The 13,395-nt window shown below is 39.0% G+C and overlaps 1 protein-coding gene across 5 annotated transcripts in view; it reads right to left on the reverse strand.

Annotated features, from left to right (window-relative positions):
* cadm1a (cell adhesion molecule 1a) overlaps positions 1 to 13,395 on the reverse strand; it is a 420,394-nt gene that overhangs the window by 41,164 nt on the left and 365,835 nt on the right. For 3 of the 5 annotated variants that reach the window (XM_074609886.1, XM_074609887.1, XM_074609885.1), the window contains one exon: positions 8,417 to 8,506. The exons of the other annotated variants lie outside the window; for them this stretch is intronic. In XM_074609886.1, the coding sequence (XP_074465987.1) occupies positions 8,417 to 8,506 (90 nt within the window). The remainder of the gene's footprint in view (positions 1 to 8,416; positions 8,507 to 13,395) is intronic. 5 annotated transcript variants of the gene reach the window in all.

Here is a 13,395-nt window from a genome sequence, read left to right on the forward strand (position 1 = left end):
TGTTCTACATCATTGCAGCCCCGATGAGCAAAGGGTGATTTTCTATTTAAAGATTCTACAATTTGTTGAAGGAATCCTCACTGTATATCAGGTATATTTACAATAAAAACAAATATCACACTGCACTGCCTAAATTAAAAAAAAAATATATATATATATAGATGTGGGAAGATCTGTAAATATAAAGAGCCACAAGTGCACTGAGGCTGTTGCACAATGTTATGTTACCTTCAGCCAAACCAATTTGGCAAGCAACAAATATTAGATCTTGACTCTGAGACCTTAAGTTGTTTTATAGTTGAATTATAGTTTAAAACGTTATGAGACATCACCGTCACTGGAGACTTATTGAATGGATTGCTTAAAGCCAGTGACCATGGACGCTGACTTGTCAGTCTAGCTCACCTTTATTTTGATAAATCAATTTAAAGGGCCAGTTTGTAGGATTTTGAGGGTGGAATTTAATATTCATAGCGATGTTTTCTTTGGTGTATAATCACCTGAAACTAAGAGACGTTGTGTTTTTGTTAGCTTAGAATGAGCCCTTCATATCTACATAGGGAGCAGGTCCAGTCAGTAGTGTTTCTCCGGCTGGCCCAAATTCCCATTCACCCCATAGACTTTACATCGTTTACATTGTTGACGTCACAGATGTTTAAATCGATTTCCTCGCCTCGAGAAACGTTTTACAAATATAAAACCTCCATGGATCAAAAATTCAGAAATGAAAGATCGACCTTGTTTGCAGTTCGAGGTGTCCTGTCAACTGTTTTGGGGGATTTCTCGCAATAATGCAAGTGCCCACTAGACAAAATTGGAAGCAAGGCTGAGCGCCGGCACCATATCCAGGTGTTATCACATATACATGGTTGCACCGCCATGTTTCTACATTAGCCCAGAACAGACAAACCAATCATTGGCTCTAGAGAGAGCCTTTTTTGCACGGTTTTGCACTCACGCAGGCGGCTCACGTTACTGCAGTCTTGGAAAGGGAGAAGTGAGCGGAGGGGTATTCAGTTGTTTGCAACCTGCAACCACACTGTTAGATACCACCAAATCTAACACACTGTACCTTTAAATCTCATCTACTTGGGTCCACATGAACACAAGTATAGACGAGAATGCTGATGGAGAAAGGCCTCATGTATTAAATGAAAATGGGGAAGTGACTCACTGGAGGAATTTTATTTTCATGGGACTGAACATTTTTCAACAGAACAGCACTAGTGTTCATTGACGTCAAAATGTAAAATGAAGCCTCTGTCCCTGCTGTACGCCTCAGTCAACAGAAAGGCAGCATGGCCTGGTAACCCTCATTACACTGTGGGTGGCAGCCATGTGGGACCATTCAATATGTCTGCTGCTGAGTGATTGCCTGTCCGTCTTTGAGCAGCCTCCTCCTCATCCACCATCTCTAGCTTCACAGGTCAACTGAGACATCGGCAGTGTCCTCGCTGACATTCACAGACATGATGCGGGCACATCAGCTCCATTACCAGTTGCCACGCTTCCCATGAGCCCTTTGGTGACTCACTGTGACATGACATCCAGCTCAACATGCAGAGATAACTGCATGCCAATCATAATTGTATTGGCAGAAATGGATTAGGTGGAACCCCGTGATGCTGAAAATGCCAACAGGCTGCTGGGTGTCCCCGCTGGCAGCTAGATTACTTTTTTTGTTGGATCCACTTTCTCTAACCTGCCTTCTCTACTTTGGCTTTAGTTTGTGGTTTCCTACATTTACCAGAATTTTGCCGTCCCCCACAGAGCTCTGTTGATAGAGAAACGGGGATCTCTTTCTCTCTTCAACAATACATTTGTCCCTGTAACAACTGATGAATGCTGGTGAAAAAACAGCACATATAGGAAGAAACTCTATTTCTGAGTCCCGAGGAACTATCAGCATCTAGTAACTTTTCATTTTTGTTGTAAGTTGTTGTTTGACTGAGGCGAACTCTGCGACCAAACAACAAAATGGGCTCTTAAATGCAAGATGTATAACGGTTCCTGGTTGGTTAATTATGTCTTAGGGCTTATGCAAATTTTGGTCGGCTAGTCGTTCCACTTTGGTCCAAACTGAAATCCTTTAAAAGATTCTGGATGGGTGGCGATGACATTTGGTACAGATATTCATGTCTACCTCACAATGTCAGCCGATTACACTGTTGTCAGGCTATTAAACAGGCGTTATCAGTCGCTATAAGCCCCAGAGATATGGGTCAATAGGGGCCTACTACACCCACTAGTAGGTATTATCATCTATTCACGTAGTAGATCACTGAAAGAAAGTATAAAAGAACATGACAGCGACCTCTAGCGACCGTGGTAAGTGTTTTTTTTGGTCGCCTGTACCTAAAGAAGTTGTAGTTTTGATGCCTAAACCCAAAGAAGTTGTAGTTTTATTACCTAAACCTAAAGAAGTTGTAGCTTTGTTGCCTAAACTTAAAGAAGTTGTAGCTTTGTTGCCTAAACCTAAAAAAGTTGTAGTTTTATTACCTAAACCTGAATAAGCCTTTTTGTTTGTGTTCAAAACGTGACGTATCATTCAGTTTTACAACATGTTAGAGGTTTTTATTAAGATAAGAGGGCATAATATGTTTGCTATCACATAATAACAACACGTTTAATGAAAACAAGAATAATATATACCCGACTGATGGGGTTGAAAATGCGCAATGTCTGTTCAAATTATGCTGAAGTCGTTCCACATTTGTACAAAATAACACCTGGTATTGTTAAAACACACGCAAGTTCTTTATTACAACTAAAAACGACTACAAAAACAGTTTTTGTCTTTAATGCTATCTGTTACTTTTGTGCTGGCTCTCCACTAATAGAAAGTGTCAAATACAGAATTTATACGCACAATTTAGCAGTTATTTGAACACATTTTAACACACTCCATGCAGTCTGGGAGCTTTAAGGTAAAGTATAAATATAAGTATATGTGTAAATACTGAGTCGTATGGTTGCAAATCTGTCTCTACTGGTGATGCTTTTCAGATATTGTGTAGCTAGCTGATTGCCTCACGGCCCTTCTTTACGAGTTTCATCTCATTTTGGTCATTGTGGAGCGCCGTAATGCCTCTAAAAGACAATATACCTCCACATTAAGAAGATGTGTTGGGCTCCAGACTGGTGTTTTCCATGATGCTGAGTGCTATAACATCATTGATGCTCTCCCAGGGCCGTATGTCACATGACAGCACTTATTGTGTTGCTATTGACCTTAATCAAATTAGTTATAGCTGGCTGCTCCAATTTCAAAATGGACAAGGAATCAAGTCGAGCAAAGTGGGAACAATATCACACATTATCTGGCACATTGTGTGCACGTGTTAGTCTGCAGAATGTGAGGTGGAGGCACATCTAAATTCATACCATTCTTAAGTCACTTCACCAGATGGTGTTTATGTCATTTAAGACCCAGACGAATGTAATAGATATTTGTATCTCTCCCCTTCCCTTGCCTGTTTTGTTGTCCTGTCTATAGTGCGGGTTAAATGAATTGGTTGTCAGCACCGTTTATGGTCTTTCATCAATTAAAAGTAACGCTAGCCTGCCGCCTGATTGTTTTATTTGCACAAGGTGCACATTTATAATCTATTTTCTTCGTTCAGGGATTAACTGACACTGTTCATTCGGCGGTGTGCTGAATTAGGGAACGATTAGTCATATTGTGTTGAGGGGGGGAAGAGGGAGGTGAGCTAATGAGAGAGATAGAATATGTGGGAGGATGAATGTTGAATCCCTACAAAGACAGCAGAGGATTTGTACTTTTGGGCTCGGCTCCTGTTTCACAAAAGACCTCCTGTTGGCCCTGACTACCACTAAAGCAATAGACCGCTGCCCCTGAGGAGAGTGTGCAGCACAAAATGTTGCTTTTCAACCAAAATCTTTCTTCCACACCGACACAGAAATGTCAGAAAAAAAAATATATATGGACAGCAAAGCACACAGGAAAAGAGACTAAGAACGGAGAAGCAGAACATTCAGTTCCTGAAAGATGTTTGGAAGAATATAAAAAATACCAGGAGACTGTAAAGGGAAATTCATAATATTTCCTAATTCTAGGAGCTGGTCGGCGAGATATCTCCATTTAGAAATGTATTTAGTCGTGAAAATAGCAATTTAGTCATTTCCCCATGTCACTTTCCAAGCACTTAAGAGCCATGTGTTGGGGCTCTAATAGATTTTTTAAAGTGCTCTGTTCTGTCCCTCTAATGGGTAACTGATAAAAAAAAAAAAAAAAACTCAATCTCACTCTGATAGATTCATTTGGCAGTGGGCGGCACGCTGTGGGTAAATGAAATCAACTGGCAGAGCGTATTATGGCCATATGAGTCTGCTGCCTTCAATCTATATACACAGTAATAATGGAATGCCCCTGATAGTTGAAAGCAAAGAGAGGACATCTGGCAGAAACTGTAAGTGGGTTGTTTTAACCTGAAAATATTGGCACTGAAGACGTGAGGTTTGCTTTATCAGGTGGAGCCCACACATCTCAACGCAAGTCCCGTTCACAGGGGACCAAAATAACTCGCCATCATACTGTACACAGTGATTTTTTAGTATTTGACTTCTATGAAATTATTTTAAATCTGTCGTGAAGTATGGAGGAGGTTTTATAGTAGAAAGCAGAGTCAGAGCTAGTATTTTAAATACGGCCAGACTTGTTTTTACATGACTAATGGTCCATACTTGCTTATGAAGACTGCAGTGAGAGGCTGATAGCTCCAAAAGCTAGTACTTTAAAGGGAGTGTGAAACCAATGCGGAAGTGTCTTAAACTTGCATTCTTTCTAACAGCCAGCAGGGGGCGACTCCTCTGGTTGCAAAAAGAAGTCTGATTGTATAGAAGTCTATGAGAAAATGACCCTACTTCTCACTTGATTTATTACCTCAGTAAACATTGTAAACATGAGTTTATGGTCTCAATCGATAGTTCTGGGGGTTGTGATTGCCTCAGTATTTCACTTTCAAATCTTTCACTGTCAGGAAATATGGACGCAGTGATGGAATATTAAGCAAAGTTTATTATGTGGAGATGTTCATGCACTTTTGCACAAAATTCACATTGTTTTGCAAAATTGGAAACTGACAAATGCTAAGAAATTAAATTTTGTAAATCTGTTTTGCTAAATGCACAAGTTAAAATGAGACAATGAGATGTTTTAGGAAAAGTGGCCACTGTGGCCACAAATGGCAAGCGAGACCATCTTTATCCTAAATTAGAGGACAACTAGATGGCCATACCAGACCAAATGAGGTTGTAGCAGCAAAACCCACGACTGTTATCAGGTCATTAAATGAGCGTTATCAGCCTCATAGATGTGGGTCAGTATTGGCCTGCTACACCTACTACATTGTCAAAGTGAAAGTGAAATTTAAAAGCAACATGTTCTAACACGTCGTAAAACTGGATGAAACCAATTTGGTTTCATTTCATACATTTTGAGCCCAAGCAAAACAGTCTCTTTAGGTTAAGGCAACACAACTACAACTTCTTTAGCTTTAGGAAATAATTACTACAGTCACTAGAGGTCGCTGTCATCTTTTTTTATGCCTTCTTTCGATGATCGCCCATGTAAATCGATGATAAAACCTACTAGTTGGTGTAGCAGGCCCTTTCTGACCCACATCTATGAGGCTGATAACCACTGATATCGCCCATTTAATGACTTGATAACAGTCTAACCGGCTAGTTGAATTGAGCAAAAGTGAATTTTATTGCTTATGAATTCATGTATTTGTAACTGTAGTATTTCTTCTTTTAAGTTAAAAATTGACATGGCCCCGCTTCTATTAATTGCCTAATTCCCAGATTTTGTGCCAGTAACCTTCAGAAAATAAACATCTGTAGTATTGTTATTTACCTATAAAGGATCTCTATTATTCTCAGCAGGCACATTAGGAATAATCAGCAGAGATCCGAGTGTTAATCACTCAGAATAGCTATAATCAGAACAGGCCTGTGCACACTCCTTGATCTGAGACAAAGGAGCTATCAATCAGCCTGCATAGATAGGTATTCTCTTTAATCCAATCAGATGGCATAATCAAGCACAATGCCTGTGATTTCTGCCAGCCTTGTGAGATTTGTTCCAATTGAGCGGTCTGTCAGAGAGGCTTTTGATTGCATTTGGAGCTCAGGCTGATTTCGGAGTTGAGGCATAAAGTGATGTTTTCTATCTACACCCTTTGGAGATTTACCCTCACAATAGCCCCGAGTTCTGTTTCTGAAAGAGCAAGATAAAATTTGCTTATTTCAAAAGGGCCTAATTTTCAAGTGCTTATTATTGTGCTGAGTTATTGTTCATCCCCACTGCTACCCTCTTAGCACAGCCCACCTGGAGTATGATCTATAATTTACTTAATGAATGAGCGATGCGTTTCATATAAAAGGCAATTCTTGTGTCTGCAGTGACGAGACGTTATAGAACAATTATGTGAATCCAGTACCCGTGGTTCATCATTTACAGCCTTCTATTTGTTTTCCTTAGCTTTTCTCATCATGCCATGTCAGGGGATATCACACTGCTATTTACAACTGTAATGAATGTAATTCTTGGGTGATGGAGTAGCAGTTTGGTGGGGGAACAAAGAAACCAGGCCTGTTGTGAAAGGATTTTGGGAACAAAGCAGTTGATGAACAGTATTGACGGCCACCAGGTTGCTCTGAGAGGATGCACTGACAAAAAAAGCAACACCAGCTAGGCCTTGACCTACTATTTTTCCTCTCAATCCCAACACCCATGCACACCTACACACTCATTTGAATAGCAGAAAACTAGTGGGGGCACATCACTTTGTGCAATGGAGCACTGTAATTAGTCATGATTCGTGACTGCTGGATAGATGAGGTTGTTCCATCAAAGTCTATTTTTATCAGCCATGTTTCCATGTTAACCAACATTTAGTAGAACTGTTATGCATTTAGTTTTGTGAATCATAATTAGCAATGCCAAAGTTTGCAACCGCACAATGGCTGTGCTGAAGAATAATGTTGAAAGTCAGACAATGATTGACAACAGCCAGTTGTTCATAGCGGAACCACACGCGCACAAATCATTAGATGCACTTGTTAAATGACTCTAGAACAATTATAGTCCACAGAAGCCTCGCTGTGATAATAGTTTTGCAAAAACGGTTGTTAATATTTGCTCATACTTAATGGCACCTATACGCTCATACAAAAATAATCCCTCTCAATCATCACTTATGACCTGTTAGAAATGTGTGGCGGTGTTTGTATCTGCAGAGACCCTGCAGACCTCTGCAAGGATTTTATTAGTTTGCTGTGCTCGGGACGTTTTCTGGGCGTCAACCCAACAGGTGCCAGGTCGTAAGCATGCATCCAAGAGGAAGGTATGGAAATAATGGACACAGCAGTGAAAAAAAAGCAAATATAACGAGGCGAAACGCCAGAGCTCGTTCCAAAACGAGAGTGAATCTGGAGTTGGCTTTAACCCGCTGGCGAGCTGCGTAACCTTGAATGTTGTCTTTACAAAACGCAATTGAGAAATCCTACTCATTCCGCCTTTACGTACATAGTTAAACCTTTTGAGAAACATGCTCATATGCTTTTTCCCTTGTTAGAGGTGGGAACCAACTGCAGATTTCTTCCTAAGAGATAAACAAAACATTTATTTAGGACCTGCAAACATTTTCAAACTGTTTTTATGAAAAGCGATGTTATTTGGCACCTTTCTAAAAGCTCTGTTGATGCATACAAATGTTATCAATAAGACCTTTAAAGGTGCTGAATGCAAAATTCAGAGCATTTCTATTGTTTCCACACGGCTCTTAACATGGCGACGGCTGAGGGAGCAGCTCGCAGCTAACGGTGCTAACGGTGCAAAGAACGGCAACAGGTCTGACAGAGATAATGGTGTTAACCTGAGGGGTGAACCGGAGGGTGGGAGTTATGCTTCCGCAACAGCGCCTTCGGTCTGGACGATCGATCGTTATCAGCCCTAACAGCCTTATGAGCGCAGAGGGACGGCCGTGACTGAGCCAGTGGGGCACGGAGAAGCTCGGATTACATTACTAGTTTATTTCTTAGCTTTCAGCATTTCATAGTCTTCATTGAGTAGAAAGTAAATGTATTATTTGAAACACTGCCATTAGTATCTTCATATTGGTATTTACTGTATTTGAGAATATATGTGAATACATGTTGCCGCCTCAGCCTAAATTACAAATAGAATTTAACAGTGAAAGCTTTAAAGAAAATGGTGAATGAAGACAGAAAGTGGGTGACCTTAACCCATCGATGAAGGAACATATGAGTATGACTGCCGCTGTGGCATGATGATGGAGATATATGGAGTGATTCAAGGCTGCGTGGGGGATAAGGGAGCACACACACATACACACAGAGATAAACAGGTTGTGTGAGGGAGATACGGTACCTTGATTGCCTTCAGGGTAGGAGATGGTGGTGGTGATGGTGGTGGTAGTGGTTGTGGCTGTGGTGGGTATAGGGGTAGTGGTGGGAGCATCTGGATGAGAGGACAAATACACGACAAACACAGGGGGGAAACAAATGAGTATAAAAGCCATGAAGATAAAGTAAAGTCACTGTGAGGCGATGGTATCGCTGTTTGATGTATGACCAACAGCTCATTGTGTGTCACAATGTGTGTGTGTGTGAGCTAAAGGTCGTCCGCAGACCTTTTGATGAATTGGCGGTGGCAGTGCATTAAATACTGTACACACAACGATGACACTGCAGCGTCTCACACCGCCTGAGCTGATCTCGTTCTTCTCTTTTATGTCTACTCACGGGCTACACACCATGACACGACAATACTGACAATGCTAGCGAGCACATGGTTTGTTAGAAGTGATTAAACGCCTAATGAGTAACACATGCTGGTGTTGTACTTATGCTGTCATTGTTATGCAGCGAGCTATCTTGACAAACAAACGTGTCTGTGCATTTTTAATATCTCCCAGGAGAAGCGTTGGGGAGCATACTGACAACAACAAAAAAGACAAATTTGATGTATAAACTCAAACATGATGACACGATAAATGGCAGAGCACAAAAACAGAAGGAGGGAAATAATACACACACACAAAACAAAATAAATGAACAGCATCAAGCAGGGTTGTTGTTGAGAACACAGACTTTGACCAGAGACCATTTTTCCTCCCACAGCTTTTCCTTTTTTTACTTCATTATCCAGGTTGGACTCCCCACCCTGACAATGACCAGGGGGAGACATCAAAAGTGACATTTTCCTTGTTGAAGTGGCAGGGCTGCACTGATATGAAGCCGCTGGCAGTGCTGCTTGGTTAAAGACCTCCCATGCTGCTCTGATTGCCCGAGAACGGACTGAAAAAAGCTTTTGGGGTTATTGAAATGTGCTGAAAAAATAAGTTATTTCTGGCTGTTGATAAGGAGGAAGGCTAGTCCACACTTTAATGAAATACGGTGTTATAAGAAGGTGAGGAAAGGGAATGTGTATGGAAGAGGGAGGAGAGGGAAGAGGTGCAGTATTTAATCGTTACTAGCAGTGTGCCGTGTATAATTTGGTTATGTGATGGACGCACACCAGAGTAGCTATAAAACAGAACAAGCTGCAGCTGTAATGCTTATTTCTTGCAGGTGGCACAAATGACAAAATTGCTTTACTCGCCAGTAGACCGTGTACATCATCATGTCAATATTTACACTTCTAAACTGCTGCTGCTGTTACTTTTCTTCCCTTCATTTTTGATTCACTACACAGAGACCTGGAGGAAAACACACACCTGCTCTAGTGGCTCCCAGGTACAAATCAAAGTTAGGAAAGAGAGAGGAAAGCTGCACAGATTTTATGAATCAACATTTTACCTTCTTCAGGATGAAGACAATGTGTCGAAATGTTGAAGACAAAACAAATAATAAAAATAAAAAGATCGCATATGAGTTATAAGAACTCTGATGAGGCAGTTGTGGCATAAAACTTAAAAAAAACGTCATAAAAAAGTCATAAAATGTCATTAAACTTTTTATTTTGCAAAAATAATCATAGTTAAAAATGTCATGATATGTCAAAGAAAATTAAATTTTTCAAAACAAAAATAGTCAAAATGTATTATATAAAAGAAATGTCATAAAAAATGTCATAATTGTTTTTTACAAGAATAGTCATAGTGTCATGAAAAAGTAATAGTATGAAATGTCATTAAACAAATCATAAAATGTCAAAATGTCATAAAAAGTAACAGTATATTATGCCAAAAAAGTCATACAAATTTAATTTAAAAGGTCATAGTAAATAGTATACCATAAAAATGTAATCGAAAAAGGTCATAATATAAATACTATATAATATATTTAACTAGTTATTTTTGCACTGCGGCTCTGCCATTGAATGGCTGCTTCTGGTTTCAGGAGCTTAAAGCATAAATGTTACTGTGTTTTCAATTTGGAGGATTCTCTTCAGCAAATGCTTAAAAAAGAAACACTTTACAATATGTCACATGAGATGAAATGCATTTGTTTGCGTAATAAATTTTGAACATATTCTACATAGCACCTACAAAATTCCAATCACAATTACCAGCTGGACCAAACCACAGTCGACAGAAATTTAGTAGTGCTTTGGCTCTATTTATGAAAACAGTATGAGGCTGGTGACGTTTTATATCTTTGTAATTGTTAACAAAACCTATGACTATACAAAAACCAACAATAACTTAATCCTACCAACACGTGTTGTCTGCTCAGTCAAAGCCTATAACTTATTCTTAATTGCGTATCAAATTTGTGGCTGAAAAAAAGTGTCAAACAAACTATTTACTAATGTTTGAGTGACATTTGCTAAAAACTGCAGTGAGCAGCTGTTTCAGGAAATTACCTATATTTATGTCCTGTTTTAAAGATTTACAACTTCAGCTGGAACAAACGGGCTCGGAGCTTAGAACCACAGACAAAGTGGAGAAGTTGGAAAGTACTGAAAGACGTACTAATACATTGTTGGTTTTGTTTTTTTTCATCGGGATTTGTTGAGTAAAAATATCTGACTAACACTAGCTTTATGTTCTTCATATTGATTACCAGTAGAGACATAATGTGACACATTCAAGGAACCAAACTCCATAATGGAACAGAGAACAATATAAGTTAGTTTTTATGGGATCTATGTGCTTTATATTGATTATAAAAGTCCCATTATTATCAGTAACTGAACAGGCAGCACAATGTGGGTACCCTGCACTAAGAACTAGTTTTCTCAAAAAAGCTGTATTAAACAGAGTTAGCACCATTTCTGCATTTACAGTCACATTTATTGTCATTGCATTACTGAATGTAACTTTTGATGTTCCAAGTGAAGGTAATTTCACTATGAAATCACTGCAAATTGAAAACGCACTACATCCTGAAGTCACATTAAAGAGATAATAAAAGTAACGCTTCTCTTTGTAGAGCAGGATGTCTTCCCCCTAAGGGTGCAGAGGTTGTTTATCATTGAAAAGTAGTCTTCCCTAAGGGCAGAAGTTGTTGCTGCACAAATCTGTTCACAATTGTTAGTTCAGAAAATCATCTTTTTTATTCCACTTTAAGAAAAGTGTATCCAGTAATTCAAGTACAAGGCAGAGAGGTCCGTGTTGCCCCTCAGAAGTCTGCCTGAAGCAAATTTTAAAATGCTAATGAAGGCCTTCGGGTGATCTGGATCAGTATTCAGACGCTGTTGATCTACGGTATGTTTTTAATCTATCAACAATTCCGTTCTTTTAAAGACAACCTTGACAATACAAAAGGCTGCACACACCAATGTGCCCACAAAGGCGGAGAGAAGTGACCCATCGGGAAGTCGGCTGGCAGACAAGGCTTGAGCTGATGAGTTTCACACATGCTTGAGAGCCACAACTCCAGCTCGGGGGTGGTGCTGTCTAATTGGTTTTTCATCCCATCATGAACTGTGAGGGTCCAGCAGATGTTTGGGATCATCAGTGTCAACAACTCATTAAAACCTCAGCAGTAAAAATAAATAATAAGTAAATAAAGATTAAAAGAAAAGGCAATTGTCTGACTGTAAGCTACATTTCTTGTTTTTTTTGGGACTAGCTGGTGCGATGTATCACAGAAGACTGGAGCTTATTGACTTTCAAATGTGATGGGCAGAATGTATTCTTTCTCCCGCTGAGTCACCGGCCCTTGTTTACTGATGAGGCTTATGAATCAGTGTTTCTGGTCTGAATGAAAGGAGCAGGACTGCGGGAAGCTCCGAGACGCAGCCTGACAGGAATCGTTCCTGCTAAAGCCGCTGAGTTAAAAAACTCCACGTGAGCACCGGATGAGAGAAACACTCCATATCTGCATGGTGCCAGTAATCACACCAAACAATAGGACACCTGAAATAAACTACCTCTAGCACAGACTAATGGCTGACGCCTGGGAAACAAACATATAACTAATACGAAATATCATTTTTAAACCTACTTACAATATTTTATTCTAAGATGTGCCACATAATGACAATGATTCATTCTCATTCAATGGAAACTAATGGTAGCTGTGAAAAAGGCTACAAAAACATTATAGTATAGTATAGTATAGCATAGTATAGTATAGTATAGTGCAGTGCAGTGCAGTACAGTGGGATATAGTATAGTAGAGTATATAATAGTATAGTATAGTGCAGTGTAGTACAGTAAGATATAGTATAGTAGAGTATATAGTATAGTATAGTATAGTATAGTGCAGTGTAGTATAGTGGGATATAGTATAATATAATATAGTATAGTATAGTGCAGTGTAGTACAGTAAGATATAGTATAGTAGAATATATGGTATGGTATAGTATAGTATAGTGCAGTGTAGTATAATGGGATATAGTATAGTATAATATAGTATAGTATACTATAGTACAGTGTAGTACAGTAGGACATAGTATAGTATATAGTATAGTATAGTATATAAAAGAATAGTATAGTGCAGTGTAGTATAGTAGGATATACTGTAGTATAGTATAGTATATAATATTATAGTATAGTATAATATTGTATAGTATAGTATAGCATAGTGCAGTGTAGTACAGTAGGATATAGTATAGTGCAGTAGTAGGATATAGTATAGTGTTTATTATAGTATGGTAGGGTATAGTGTAGTATAGTATAGTATAGTATAGGGCAGTGCAATGTAGTACAGTAGGGTATAGTATAAGATATTACAGTGTAGTGTAGTGTAGTACATAGGGTGTAGTATAGTATATTAGGTTATAGTATAATACAGTGCAATGTATTACAGTAGGATATTGTATAGTATAGTATATTGCAGTGTAGTATAGTAGGGTATGGTATAGTACAGTATCGTGCAGTATAGTGTAGTATAGTAGGGTATAGTAGGGTATAGTATAGTATATACTGTATACATGTTATTTTAAAAGTAACTAAA

Source organism: Sebastes fasciatus, chromosome 16, assembly GCF_043250625.1.
Source record: "Sebastes fasciatus isolate fSebFas1 chromosome 16, fSebFas1.pri, whole genome shotgun sequence".
NCBI lineage: Eukaryota > Metazoa > Chordata > Actinopteri > Perciformes > Sebastidae > Sebastes > Sebastes fasciatus.